At 38.9% G+C, this 15,694-nt stretch overlaps 1 protein-coding gene across 13 annotated transcripts in view; it reads left to right on the top strand.

Moving 5' to 3' along the window:
* STAU2 (staufen double-stranded RNA binding protein 2) overlaps positions 1-15,694 on the top strand; it is a 327,272-nt gene that overhangs the window by 46,016 nt on the left and 265,562 nt on the right. For all 13 annotated transcript variants that reach the window (XM_074386791.1, XM_039464484.2, XM_010330450.2 and 10 more), the window contains one exon: positions 13,002-13,161. In XM_074386791.1, the coding sequence (XP_074242892.1) occupies positions 13,002-13,161 (160 nt within the window). The remainder of the gene's footprint in view (positions 1-13,001; positions 13,162-15,694) is intronic.

Here is a 15,694-nt window from a genome sequence, read left to right as displayed (position 1 = left end):
ATTACAGGCATGAGCCACCAAGCCACCCATTATTTTTTATTTGATTGTTTTCTTATTGTTCAGTTCTGAGAGTTCTTTATTCGGTTGTTTGGTGCATCTGTTTATAATTTGTTTTATCTTCTTGACGAATTGACCCTTTTATCAGTAATAATGTTCTATGTCTTTTTTAATTGAAAAATTATTTTTAACTTTTGCTGTTATAATAAAACTAATTTGAACTTCTGTATACAAGTCTTCATATAGACATTGTATTAGTCCATGGTAGGTATATACATTTATGAGGTACATGAGATTGGTACATGGTAGGTAATATACATTTATGAAGTACATGAGATTGGTACATGCAATGCATGCAATGCATTTGGTACGTTGCATGTACTAAAATGTTTCTGTGAAAAAAAGAACAAACATTTCCATTTTCCCACAAAATTTTCTCACTCCTTGTTGTAATCATCTCTCTTTGTACTGTCAAATACTAGGTCTTATTAATTCTATTTTTTTTGGTACCCATTAACCATTGTCTCATCCCCTCAACCTCCCTGCTGTCTTTGCCAGTCTCTGGTAACCATCTTTCTTTTATCTGTCTCTGTTAATTCAAATGTTTTGATTTTTAGACCCCACAAATAAGTGAGAACATGCGATGTTTGTCTTTCTGTGCCTGGCTTATTTCACTTTCATAGTGACCTCTAATTCTTTCCATGTTGTTACAGATGACAGGCTCTCATTCTTTTTTATGGTTGAATAGTACTCCATTGTGTATAAATACCACTCTGTATCCATTCATCTGTTGAAGGACACTTAGTTTGATTCTAAATCTTAGCTATTATAAGCACTCCTAAAATATGGGAATGCAGACATATCTTTAATATACTGATTTCTTTTCTTTTGGGAATATACCTAGCAGTGGGATTGCTAAATTTTATGGTAGTTCTAGTTTTAGTTTTTTGAGGAACCTCCAAACTGTTCTCCATAGTGGTTGTACCAATTTACATTCCTACCAACAACATATGAGGGTTCCCTTTTTTCCACATCCTTGCCAGTGTTTATTATTGCTGGACTTTTGGCTAAAAGCCATTTTAACTTGATCAAGATGATATCTCAGTATAGTTTTGATTTGCATTTCTCTGATGATCAGTGATATTGAGCACCTTTTCATATCCTGTTTGCTGTTTAAGTCTTTAATCCATTTTGATTTGATTTTTTTTTTTTATATGGCAAGAGATAGGGGTCTAGGTTCATTTTTCTGCATATGGATATCCAGTTTCCCAGTACCGTTTATTGAAGAGATTGTCTTTTCCCCAGTGTTTGTTCTTTACACCATTGTTGAAAATGAGTTCACTGTAGGTGTGTGGATTTGTTTCTGGATTCTCTATTCTGTTCCATTGGTCTGTGTGTCTGTTTTTATGCCAGTACCATGCTGTTTTGGTTATGATAGCTCTGTAGTATAATTTGAAGTCAGTTAATGTGATCCTTCCAGTTATGTTCTTTTTGCTTGGGATAGCTTTGGATATTCTGGGTCTTTCTTGATACCATATAAATTTTAGGATTGTTTTTTCTATTTCTGTGAAGAATATCATTGATATTTTGATAGGGATTGCATTGAGTCTGCTTTTTCCAATTTAGTTTTTCATATCTTCTTCAGTTTTTTTCATCAGTGTTTTATATAAATTTTTATTGTAGAGAGCTCCTTGGTTGAGTTAATTCCTAGGTATTTAATTTTATTTGAGGCTACTATAAATGAAATTACTTTATTGATTTCTTTATCAGATTGTTCATTGTTGGCATATAGAAATGCTATTGATTTAGTATGTTTATTTCATATTCTGCAACTTTACTAAACTTCTTTATCTGTTCTAATAGTTTTTTTGTTGGGGTCTTTTGCTTTTTAAAAATGTGAGATCTTATCATCTGGAAACAGTGATAATTTGACTTATTTTCCAATTTGTATGCCCTCTATTTCTTCCTCTTGATTGCTCTAGCTGGTACTTCCAGTACTGTATTGAATAACGGTGGTGAAAATGGGCATCTTTATTCTGTTACAGATCTAAGAGGAAAGGCTTTCAGTTTTCCCCCATTTATTATGATACTAGTTGTGGGTCTGTCATAATGGCATTTTTTTTTTTTAAATGTTGAGGCATGTTCCTTTTATACCCAGTTATTTGAGAGTTTTTTGTCACAAAGTGCTGTTGAACTTTATCAGATGCTTTCTTGGCATCAATTGAAATGATTGTATGTTTTTTGTCCATCATTCTGTTGATATGATGTATCACATTGATTGGTTTGTGTGTGTTGAACCTTCCTTGCATCTCTGTGATAAATCCCACTTGGTCGTGATGAATGATCTTTTAAATGTATTGTTGAATTATATTTTCTAGTATTTTGTTGAGGATTTTTGCATCAATATTCATTAGAGATATTGGTCTGTATGTTTTTTTCCCTTTTCTCTCTCTCTTTTTTTTTTTTGTTATGTGTTTATCTGGTTTTTGGTATCAGGGTAATACTGGCCCCATAGAATAAGTTTGGAAGCATTCCCTCCTCCTCTATTTTGCAGAATAGTTTGAGTAGGATTGGTATTAGTTCCACTTTAAATATTTGGTAGAATTCAGCAGTGAAGCCATTAGGTCCCAGCCTTTTCTTTACTGGGAAACTTTTCATTGCTGCTTTGATCTCCTCACTTGTTACTGGTCTGCTCAGGTTTTGGATTTCTTCATGGTTCAATCTTGGTAGGTTGTATTTGTCTAGAATTTTCTCTTGAAAATCTTGGAGAAAAACAAGATTTTCTCTTGTTTTTCTAGTTCTTTAAGGTGCGTTGTTAGATTATTTGTTTGAAAATTTTTCACTTTGTTGATGTAGGTACTTGTAGCTATCAGCTTCCCTCTGAGTACTGCTTTTGCTACATCCATATGCTTTGGTTTATCATTTGTTTCAAGGAATTTTTCAATTGCCTTCTTAATTTCTTCATTGAACTGGTCATTCAGGAGCATATTGTTTAATTATCATGTGTTTGTTTAGTTTCCAAAATTCCTATTGTTATTGATTTGTAGTTTTATTCCATAGTGGTCAGTGAAGATGCTTGATGTTATTTCAGGTTTCCTTTTTTTTATATAAAATGTTTTAAGGCTTGTTTTGTGACCTAACGTGTGGCGTATCCTTGAGAATGAACCATGTGCTGAGGAGAAAAATGTGTATTCTGCAGCCATTGGATGAAATGTGTGAATATCTATCAGATCCATTTTGTCTATAGTGCAGAATAACTCTGATGTTTCTTTGTTTATTTGCTTTCTGGGAGATCAGTACAATGCTGAAAGTGGGGTATTGAAGTCTCCAGTTGTTACTGTATTAGGGTCTATATTTCTCTTTAGCTTTAATAATATTTGCTTTATGTATCTGGGTGCTCCAGTGTTGGTTGCTTATATATTTACAGTTTGTTATATTCTCTTACTGAATTGACCCCTTATATAATGGTCATTATATAATGACCTTTTTTTTTTGGTCTTTCCTTATAGTTTTTGCCTTGAAATATGTACTACTTTTTCTGATATGAGTATAGTTATGTCTGCTCCTTTTTGGTTTCTGTTGCCACGTAATATGTTTTTCCATCCCTCTCTTTTCCGTCTGTGTGTATCTTCATAGGTGGGGTGTGTTTCTTGTAGACAACAGATTATTGGATCTTGTTTTTTCCAACATTCAGCCACTCTGTGTCTTTTGATTGGGGAGTTTAGTTCATTTACATTCAGTGTTAGTATTGCTAAGTAGGAACTTTCTCCTGCCATTTTGTTACTTGGTTTTCTGGTGGTTTGGGTCTTTTCTTCCTTCTTTCCTTTATTCCTGTCTTCCTTGTAGTGAAGGTGATTTTCTGTGGTGGTATGCTTTAATTTCTTGCTTTTTATTTTTTGTGAATGTGTGGTATGTTTTTTGATTTGAGGATATGAGGTTTGCAAATACTATCTTTTTTAAATTAAAATTTTAATTTTACTTTTTAGTTTCTGTCTCCCAGGCTGGAGTGCACTTGTGTGATTTTGGCTCACTGCAATCTCTGCCTCCTAGGTTCAAGTGATTCTTGTACTTCAGCCTCCTGAGTAGCTGGGATTACATGTGCACCACCATGCCTGGCTAATTTTTGTATTTTTAGTAGAGATGGGTGTTGGGGACTGTCCGGGACAGGTAGGCACGTCTGCCGGGGGTCTCTCGACCTGCAAGAGGGTCCCAATACCTGGAAGAGAGAGTGCGCTTGAGCGGGGATCTGGAGGGCTGATAGGCCGTGCCTAAACAGCAAATTTTATTTTTCAAAGGCCAGGAATAAATACACTTTCTTTGCTCTGGTTTACGTCATAGCAAGAGGAAATGCAATCTATACCTTACATGGCCTATACAGTAGAGAAATCAGATACACAATGGTTGCAAGAGGAAATGCAAATGTATATCTTACATGGCCTATACAATTGAAAAGTCAGATACACAATCAATGGTTGTAAAAAGTAACAGAATTTCCTGTGATCACAAAGCTTGTTTACATCCAGACATTATTCCTCCTGGCTACAGGTATCTCTGGTTTGATCTTGTTTTAGAACTGAGATGTGAAAAGGTTTTCTAGTTTTACTCATCAGAATATCTTTTAACCAGATTCTCCTTTGTCTGCTCCTGACTCAACTTATCTCAACTCCCCCATTCAGGAGTCTCTGAGTCAGGGATCAAAGCCATCCCGTATGGTGGCATTTGCTTTGCAAATATCCTGACAGTTAAACCATTATCTAGGGTACAAGGCAGTCAGGCAGGTAAAGGAAAGGTTAAAGCTTATTCTTAAAGAATCATAAAAAAGTTAAAAGCAGGAACTGGTTGCTGGCAGGGGGTCACTCGGTCTAGCAGCACTGCATAGTTTTAGGCCCAAATGATATTGTGGTTGATATTAGAAACTGATCATCCATCTTTAAGTTCCTTTTTCCGGATAGCTCGACTGCCTCTAGTAGGAAACTGTGTTTGGGATCAAACTCACCGTATAGTGAGACTCATGCCTTTTGGGGGTCTCACACGGGAATGTTCCCCACAGATGGGGTTTCACCATGATGGCAAGGCTGGTCTCAAACTCCTGACCTCAAGCAATCCACCTGCCTCGGTCTTTCAAAGTACTGGGATTACAGGTGTAACACACTGTGCCAGCGCAAATACTATCTTATAACCCATTATTTTAAACTGATAACAGCTTAACACAATTGCATAAACAAACAGGCAAAAAGAAAACTAATAAAAACTCTACACTTTAACTTTATCCCCCACCCCCAGCTTTTAAACTTACTGCTGTTTCTCTTTATGTCTTATTACACTATTTCTTGAAAAGTTGTTGTAGCTATTCTTTTTGATTGGTTCATTATTTAGTCTTTCTACTTAAGTAGTTTATACACCGAAGGTACTGTGTTATACTCTTCTGTATTTTTCCTCTATGCTTACCATTACCAGTGAGTTTTATACCTTCAGAAGATGATTTCTTCTTTCATTAACGTCCTTTTCTTTCAGATTGAAGAACTCCCTTTAGCATTTCTTGTAGAACAACTCTGGTATTGATGAAACCTCTCAGCTTTTGGTCTGGGAAGGTCTCCTTCATACTTAAAGGATATTTTAACCAGATATACTATTCTAGGTGAAAGTTTTCTTCCTTCAGCACTTAAAATATGTCTTGCCACACTATCCTTGCCTGTAAGGTTTCCACTGAAAAGTCTGCCGCCAATTAGCTGGGTATGGTGGTGCATGCCTGTAATCCCCGCTACTTGGAAGCTGAGGCAGGATAATTGCTTGAACCTGTGAGGTGGAGGTTGCAGTGAGCTGAGATTGTGCCACTGCACTCCAGCCTAGCTGACAGAGCAAGACTCAGTCTCAAAACAAAACAAACAAACAAAAATACAAAAGTCTGCTGCCAGTTGTATTGGAGCTCCATTGTATGTTATTTATTTCTTTTTTCTGGCTGTTTTTAGGATTTATTTATCTTTGACCTTGGGAATTTGATTCTTAAATGCTTTTAGGTAGTCTTTATAGGGTTAAATCTGCTTGCTGTTCTATAACCTTCTTGCATTTGAATATTGGTATCTTTCTGGTTTGGGATATTCTCTGTTATTATCCCTTTGAATAAACGTTCTACTGTTATCTCTTTTTGTGCCTTCTCATTAAGGCCAATAAGTCTTAGATTTGCCCTTTTGAGGCTATTTTCTAGATGTTTTTGGTGTGCTTCGTTGCTTTTTAATTTATTTTTCTTTTGTCTTTTCTAACTCTGTAACTTCAAATAGCCTGTCTTCAAGCTCACTAATTCTTTCTTCTAGATCAGTTCTGTTGTTAAGAGACTTTGGTGTATTCTACATCATGCTAGCTGCATTTTTGTGTATGTGTGTGACAGAGTTTTGCTCTTGTTGCCCAGTCTGGAGTGCAATGGCGTGATCTCAGTTCACCGCAACCTCCACCTCCCAGATTCAAGTGATTCTCCTGCCTCAGCCTCCTGAGTAGCTGGAATTATAGGCATGTGCCACCACGCCCAGCTAATTTTGTATTTTTAGTAGAGAAAGGGTGTCTCCATATTGGTCAGGCTCCATGTTGGTCAAACTCTTGACTTCAGGTGATCCACCCACCTCAGCCTCCCAAAGTGCTGGGATTTTAGGTGTGAGCCACTGCTCTCTGGCTATCAGTTGCATTTTTAAACTCTGGAATATCAGCTTGATTCTTTTTAATTTTGATCTCTTTGATAAGAATTCTGAATTCCCTTTCTGTGTTGCCTTGAATATTTTTGAATTCTCTGCCTGAAAGGTCATCTATCTCTGTTTTTCCAGGATTGATCCCTTGTGCTTTACTTGGTTAGGTCATGTTTTTTTCAATGGTGTTGATCCTTGTAGATATTTGTTGGTGTCTGGGCTTTAAACAGTTAGGTATTTATTGTAGTCTTCAGAGTCTGAGCTTGTTTATGCCTGTCCTTCTTGGGAACGCTTTCCAGCTATTTGAAGGGACTTGGGCCCCACGCCCAGCAATGATGTGGTTCTTGGAGACTTGTCAGAGGTACTGCCTTGGCAGCCTTGGATAAGATCTGGAAGAATTCTCAGGATTACTAGGCAGACCTTGTTGTTGTTTTTCCTTTCTCCCGAACAAGTGGAGTGCTAAGACACATGGAATTAGGGATGTGGTGATGCCAACACCTCTGTGGTCTTCATCCTGGGATTGCTCTGGGTCAGATCTGAAGCCAGCATAGCACTGGCCTTGCCCAAGGCCCTTCCCTTTAGGATGGCAGGTTTTTCCTCAGTCTCCAGGGGTGTCCAGAGATGCTGTCTGAGAGCCAGGGATTAGAGTCAAAAACCTTAGCAATTTACCTGATGTTTTCTTCTATTGTGGCTAAGTTGGCCCTCAAACCATAATACAAACTCTCTCCCACTCTTCCCTCCGCTTTCAAAGGCAGAGGAACCTCTCCTTGTGGCCACCAACACCACCACTGGTCCACGGGCTCGCCCTTCAGTGCAGCAGGCTTTTTGAATTAGATCTGGAAATGCTATCCAGCTCAGGTGTGGACTCGGGGACTCCAAGAGCCTGCTTTTTGCTCTTCCCCACTGTGGCTGAGCTGGTACCTAGAGCACAGTGCAATGTTCCCTTCACTTTTCCCTCTGCTTTTCTCAGATGGAAGTCTTTCACCATAGCTACCACAGCTGGAAATGTGCTGGGTCACCCCTGAATCCAGCACATGTCAGAGCCCAGGGCCCACCGCATACTCCCTGGGTATCACTGGTGATTATTCAGGACCCATTGGTTCTTTGGTCAGCAGGTAATGAAACCTGCCAGAAATGAGTCCTTACCTTCAAGGCAGTGGGTTCCTTTCTGGCCCACAGTGCGTCTACACATGTTGTCTTGGAGCTAGGGTCTGGAATGGGGACCTCACAGCTCCAGCTGGTACCTTATCCTTCGGTGGCTTAGCTGACGTCTTTACTCTTCATATTTCTCTCCTTAAGCAGAAGGAAGTAGACACTTTGGTTGCTGCAAGTTGTACTGCCTGGGGTTGGGGGAGGGATGGCATAAGCACTCCCTTGCCATTCCAGCTGGTGTCTTCCTAGGTTGTGTGCCACCCTAGTTCAATGGCTCTAAGCCCAGCCTCACCCTAGGAGTTGCCTAGGAAGTACAGCCCTGTGTTCTAGACTGCCTTTCAAATTTACCTAGGACTCCAGAGCACTTCAGCCTGTGGTGGCAAGTCTTGCCAAGAAATTCAAGTTCCAACTGCTATGATGGGCAATGCCCCTCTGGCTAGTGCGGTCCAAATCCTCCTTCCCTGTGCAGGTGTTGGCTGAGCCCAGCACGTCTTCATTGTCTGCTATGACAAGTGCTGAGTTTAATGTACTGTTTTCCAGTAGCTGTGCTCTACTTCTTCAAAGTGTATGGATTTTTTTCCCATGCCACATGGCTGCTTCTGGGAGTGTGGGAGAGGGCTGGTGTTGGTGAGTCAAGATTCCCCTATTCTCCTCAGTGCCTCTTCTGGCAATATGAAGTTAAAACCTGAGTTTTGTTTCTTGTAATGGTGACTTTCTGTGTCCATAGTTGTTAAAATTTGGTGTTCCAGAGGGGGTGATGAATGTTGTAGGCTTCTGTTCCACCATCTTGCCCTACCCTCCTGTGTAATTTTACTCTACCCTCCTCTGTAATTTTAGTCTCTTCTCTTCTATAATTTTACTCAGTGAACATACTTTGTGTGTTGTCTGAATTCTTTGTATTTATTGAGACTTATTTTTTGGTCCAGAATATGATCTGTTTTGGAAGATGTTCTGTGAACAGTTGAAAACAAGTGTATATTCTACTCTTCTCGGTTGGAGTTTTCTAACAGTATTGATCAGATTGTGTTGACTGATAGTGTTGTTCGACTCTACTATATTCTTGGTGATTTTTTTGGCTTACTTGTTATATCAGTTTTTGAGACGGAGTATTGAGTCTGACTTTGTCAGTTTTGTAGTTAACTTTTGTCAGTTTTTGCTTCATTTATTTAAGCTGTGTTATTAGGTGCCTAAATGTTTAGGATATCAGTGTCTTCTTAATTGCCCTCTTTATTCATACGAAATGACCATTGTTACCGTGGTAATAGTCTTTACTGTGGAATCTACTGTCTGATACTAATATAGCCATTCTAATTTTTCTTTTGATTTATGTCACCATATGGTTTTTGTCCTGTTACTTTAAAACTGTATGTGCTTTTATATTTGAAGTGCAGTTTCTGTAGGTAGCATGTAGTTTGATTTTGCATTTTTATCTAGTTTGACAATCTCTGACTTTCAAATGGGGGCATTTACATCATTTTATTCTAATTTCACAACTAACCATGTGTTCTTATTAGCACCGTTTCACTAAAGAGGTAAGAAACAGAGTTAGAAAGAATAATTAACTTCCCAGTGTTGTATATAGTAAGTGGTCAAAGCATGACTTAAACTTATAAATAGTGTGTCTTCAGCATTCCGTCTTAAAACTACTAAACTTTTTACTGTAGTAGGAGTCTTTAGAGAGATTTTAGAAAAGCATAGGATTGCCTTGGAAATACTTATATTTTACAGAATGTTCATGTTGATGGTGGTAAGAATGGTAGTTTGAATGGGAAAGTCAGATATTAAGGGAATTGCTTTAAGATAGCAAAAAGAAATTTTTTTCTTTACTCTTAACACTTCATTTAAAAAAATTTTTTTTAATTAAAAAATTTGTTTTCCAGACAGGGTCTTGCTCTGTGTTGCCCAGGCTGGAGTGCAGTTGTGCAGTCACAACTCACTGCAGCCTTGATCTCCTGGGCTCAAGGGATCCCCCTGCTTCAGCCTCCTGAGTAACTGGGATTACAGGTGTGCACCACCATGCCTAGATACTTTTTTAAACTTCTGGTAGTGCTGAGGTCTTTCTGTGTTGCCCAGGATGGTCTCAAACTCCTGAGCTCAAGTGATCCTTGCACCTTGTCCACGCAAAGTGCTGGGATTCCAGCTCAGCGTGAAAGCGGTGAACGCACACCTTGCCTGGAACAGCGCCGGGAACATGGGCGCTGCGGAGGTGTGGCCTGTCACATCGTCACTGTGTGGAATTCTCTCGGGGACGGCTTTAGGGCTGGAGCTTCGGCAGCACCCCCTGGGGACCCTGGCAGCACTTCATCCCTCAGCCCTGCCCCCTGCCCCCTGGTGTTCCCATTAAAAAAAAAGAAAAAAAAAGTGTTACACCTGGTTGTAACACTTCACTTCTGACACTAAATGTGCGGGTTTTTTTTCCCATACCAACGAGTTCTCTAACTGTACCCATATACTGACTAGATATCCTACTATTTAACTTGATTCTGACAGTAACTACCCATGGTGACAGGAATGATTAGGAGGCAGGAATGATTAGAGACAGGAGCTAAATGAAGTATTCTGAGTCTGACTTTATAGGGGCCTTAGACTAAGGAGGTGACAATAGAAATTACAAGGAAGAGTTATGAGATGCTAAATAAGCCTTAGGAAGGCAAGGATAAATGCAACTAATGAGGTTTGAACCTGAACTGTTGGGATATAATGGATGAAACATTTTGGAGTATGAACTGATTTGGAGTGGGTAGAGCGGAGGAGGCAATGTTTTGTTTGACCTTATACCTCTTGAGTTTGTAGAAATACCAGGTAGAAAATCAAATTTATATGATTGCTGTTTAGGAGAGGTCAGGTCTGGAAACACGCAGAGTAAATTTAATGTGCTTTCCTGATGCGATCAGGAATCTCAGGGTCATTCATGTGGGTATTTCTGTTTTCAAGCATATGGGCTGTGTGTAAGATTATATAATATATATCACGTGAAACCTTTAAACTTTCTTATTTTGTGACAAAGTTCTTTGTTAAATACCAAAATTTGAAGGAAAACAGCTAGTCATTGAAAAATCGTTTTGAAACCAGATAGAGTATTAAAGGTACATTTTGGGTACATATTTTAAACTGAATTAGAGTAAAAGAAAAATAAATCACTTTAAACAGGTATGTTTATGTTGTGAATTTCAAGTGACAAATTCCAGTTCTCTTTTCAATAATTAAAAATCTGCAGAAAAAAATGGAAAGAATAGTATAATAGACACTCATGTATGTTTTAGATTCACTGATCATTTATTTGCAACATTACTTTATTTCTTGCTCCTTCTATCTTAACATACACTTCTTCCTTGGACAATTTGAAAGTAAATTTCAGCTACCATGACACTTCACTCTTAAATACTTACATGTCTACCTATAAGACTAAAGACATTCTTCTTAATACCACAATACTGTTATCACACAAGAAATTTAATCCTGGCTAAACGTATTACTTAATATACAGTTCATAGTCACGTTTCCCCAGTTGTCTTCTAAATGTCCTTTATAGCTTTTTTTTCCTTCCCATTTCAGATATAATCAAGGATCATGCATTGTATTGATTGTGTCTTTTCTTTTTTTTTTTTTTTTTTTTTTTTTTTTTGAAACTGAGTTTCACCCTTGTTACCCAGGCTGGAGTGCAATGGCGCGATCTCGGCTCACCGCAACCTCCGCCTCCTGGGCTCGGGCAATTCTCCTGCCTCAGCCTCCTGAGTAGCTGGGATTACAGGCACGTGCCACCATGCCCAGCTAATTTTTTGCACTTTTAGTAGAGACGGGGTTTCACCATGTTGACCAGGATGGTCTCGATCTCTCGACCTCGTGATCCACCCGCCTCGGCCTCCCAAAGTGCTGGGATTACAGGCTTGAGCCACCGCGCCCGGCTCGATCATGTCTTTTCATGTCTCTTTAGTGTCCTTTAATCTATGACAACCTCCCTGCATTCTTTTTTTTTTTTTCTTTTATGACATTGATATTTTTGGAGGCTAGGCCATTTGTTTTATAGAATGTCCCATAATCTGCATCTGTCTGATTGTTTCTCTATGATCAGATTAAACAGTTTTGGCCAAGAATACTACATGGTTGTTGATGTGTACTTCTCATTGGATCATCTCAGGGGCACATGACGTCAATTTGTGTGATTATTGGTGATGCTAACTTAGTGAAGGTATTTTCTATCTGATCTTCTTTCTGTGATAATATCCTTTTTTGTAATTAAGAAGTAATTTCGAGTTAATACTTTGTATTCCTAGAAAATAATAAGCAGTCTGTGGAGTAAAACCAATTACACACATATCATGTAACTTCATTGTACATTTTAAAGATGAATAATAACTTTGGGGGCTTACATGGAAATACAGTGTGAGTGGAATGTAGGACACGTGAGGGGATGGATGTGTGTGAAATGAGGATGCACAGGTAGAGCCTTTGTGCCCTGCTAAAACAGGAACAGTTAAAGGGTTTTAACCTGGTGTTGATTGGGGTGATAAAATTGGATTTATTTGTGTTTTAGAAAGATAGTTTTAGCATCGATCAACTGGAAGAATATTATGTCCAAGCTAAAGATGATGAAAGGCTGGATCCAGTGCAGTGTTTGTTGGCAGGGAGAGGAAGAAGATTTGAGAAATATTTATGATGTTAAAATGGACGCAATTTAGTGATTGGCTAAATGTTTGTTGTGGAGATTCAGAGTTTTTGGTAGTATAATATTTAAAAGAATTGGCTGACTCATTGCCTAGATTGTGCTAAATGTAACATTTAAGGAATTAGATCTTATAAAAGTGCTATAGACACTTGGTCTTTTGGCTTCTCTTCCAGTTTCTCTTACTCTTTGTACTTAAGTCTACTTTTCTGAGGACCACAATGACATTAACATTGTGATTCCATTTAGAGGAAAGATTGCTTCTTGGTTTATTCTACCAAAAATGTATACCTAGACCCGCTATGAAGCTTTTGAATAGGCTAGAACAGAATTTGGTACTCTCTTAAAATTTCTTCATTAGGTAGAATAAGATTTTCTTGGAAATAATCTGTATGTAAGATCACCTCTAGCTCTTAAATTCTGATTCTGTAGTGTGTTTATTTTTCTCTCAGACAGCTCATTTTATTTCTTGGAAAATTCTTAATGTTTTCTTTGTCTATTTATGTTTTTCTAAGATGTTCTCAGTGCAGCTGAGTCTTGGTGAGCAGACATGGGAATCCGAAGGCAGCAGCATAAAGAAGGCTCAACAGGCTGTTGCTAATAAAGCTTTGACTGAATCTACGCTTCCCAAACCAGTTCAGAAGCCACCCAAAAGTAATGTTAACAATAACCCAGGTATGGCACTGACTTGCTTCCTTCTGTTACGTTGTGTGCTGTGTGTTCTGCTCATTGTATGTTTCATTTCTAGCAGGCCAGTCACAGAGTGAGCAAGTATTAATTGTACACATATGCCATGCCTGCGAACACACACACACACACACACACACACACACACACACATGGATAAAAATAGCTGAAGGAGGCCAGGCTCGGTGGCACGTGCTTATAATCCCAGCACTTTGGGATGCTGAGGCAGGTGGATCACGTGAGGTCAAGAGTTTGAGACCAACCTGGCCAACATGGTGAAACCCTGTCTCTACTAAAAATACAAAAAATTAAGTGGGTGCCTATAATCCCAGCTACTCAGGAGGCTGAGGCAGGAGAATCACTTGAATCTGGGATAGAATTTGTTTCTACCAAAAAAAAAAATTACAAAAAAAGAAAAAAATGATTAATTTCTCCTTTTAAATACGTAGTTTTAATAGTAAAGAAGTTATTTATTCATCTTAATTTAAATAAAAAATTATAAAATTAGCCCAAGCATCTTGTTATACTTGGTATAAAATGTTAGAAGTGGTTGATATGAATTTATTTTATTTTATTTTATTCTATTCTTTTTGAGATAGAGTTCTTACTCTCTTGCCCAGGCTGGAGTAAAATGGCATGATTTTGGCTCACTGCAACCTATACCTTCTGAGTTCAAGCAGTTCTCCTGCCTCAGCCTTCCAAGTAGCTGGGATTACAAGTACATGGCACTATGCCCACTAATTTTTGTTATTTTTGTAGAGACGGGGTTTTACCACGTCGGTCAGGCTGGTCTTGAACTCCTGATCTCAAGTGGTCTGCCCGCCTTGGCCTCCCAAAGTGCTGGGATTACAGGCATGAGTCACTGTGCCTGGCCCTTGATAGTCAATTTAGAACATTTATGTGATGTTTATTAAGAAACCTACAAATTTGGCTGGGAGCAGTGGCTCACATCTGTAATCCTAGCACTGGGGGACCAAGACGAGTGGATCATGAGGTCAGGATTTTAAGACCACTTGGCCAGCATGGTGAAACCCTTTCTCTACTATAAATAAAAAACTTAGCTGGGCATGGTGGCGTGCACCTGTAGTTCCAGCTACTCAGGAGGCTGAGGCAGGAGAATCGCTTGAACCTGGGAGGCGTAAGTTGCAGTGAGCTGAGATCATGCTACTGCACTCCTGCCTAGAAGACAGAGTGAGACTCTGTCTTAAAAATAAAAGAAACCCACAAATTCTCCAAACCACTTGCATCTAAAATACTAAGGAAATGACTATTCTAATTTTAAGCTCCTAAGAATAATTTTAAAGAGTTGTTCTAATTGCAAGCAATACCAACAACATTATGTATTGTTATCTTTTTTAAATTTCAGTAGTTTTTGGGGAACAAGTGATATTTGGTTACTTGGATAAATTCTTTATTGATGATTGTTGAGATTTCATTGCACCCATCACCCAAGCAGTGTATGCTGTACTCAGTGTGTAGTCTTTTTTTTTTTTTTTTTTTTTTTTAATTTTTTTTGAGACAGAGTTTTGCTCTTGTTACCCAGGCTGGAGTGCAATGGCACGATCTTTGCTCACCGCAACCTCCGCCTCCTGGGTTCAGGCAATTCTTCTGCCTCAGCCTCCTGAGTAGCTGGGATTACAGGCAAGTGCCACCATGCCCAGCTAATTTTTTGTATTTTTAGTAGAGATGGGGTTTCACTATGTTGACCAGGATGGTCTTGATCTCTTGACCTCGTGATCCACCCGCCTCAGCCTCCCAAAGTGCTGGGATTACAGGCTTGAGCCACTGCACCCGGCCTAATCCTGGGGTTTTTGTTTAATGAAAAGATATGAAACATTGGAAATTCATAAAGGAAAGAAATTTAATTGACTCACAGTTCCATATGATTAGGGAGGCCTCAGGAAACTTAGAATCATGGTGGAAGGTGAGGGAGAGAGAGGCACTTTCTTCACAAGGTGGCAAGAGAGATAATGACTGAAGGAGGAACTCACCAAATACTTATAAAACCATCAGATCTTGTGAGAACTCAGTCACTATCATGAGAACAGCAAGGAGGAGACTGCCCCCGTGATTCAATTACCTCTGCCTGGTCTCTCTGTTGACACATGGGGATTATGGAGATTACAATTCAAGATGAGATTTGGGTGAGGACATAGCTAAACCATATCAGGTGATACTGCATTGTGATTTTGAATTGCATTTCCCTAGATAATTTATGTTATTGAACATGTTTGTTGGCTGTTTGTATATCTTCTTTTGAGAATTGTCTATTCATGTCCTTGGCTCACCTTTTTTTTTTTTTTTTTTTTGAGACAGAGTTTTGCTCTTGTTACCCAGGCTGGAGTGCAATGGTGCAATCTCGGCTCACTGCAACCTCCGCTTCCTGGGTTCAAGCAATTCTCCTGCCTCAGCCTCCTGAGTAGCTGGGATTACAGGCACGCGCCACCATGCCCAGCTAATTTTTGTATTTTTAGTAGAGACGGGGTTTCACCATGTTGACCAGGATGGTCTCGATCTCTTG

Source organism: Saimiri boliviensis, chromosome 15 (genome assembly GCF_048565385.1).
Source record: "Saimiri boliviensis isolate mSaiBol1 chromosome 15, mSaiBol1.pri, whole genome shotgun sequence".
In the NCBI taxonomy this organism is placed as follows: Eukaryota; Metazoa; Chordata; class Mammalia; order Primates; family Cebidae; genus Saimiri; species Saimiri boliviensis.
This window is presented reverse-complemented; position numbering and strand designations above follow the sequence as displayed.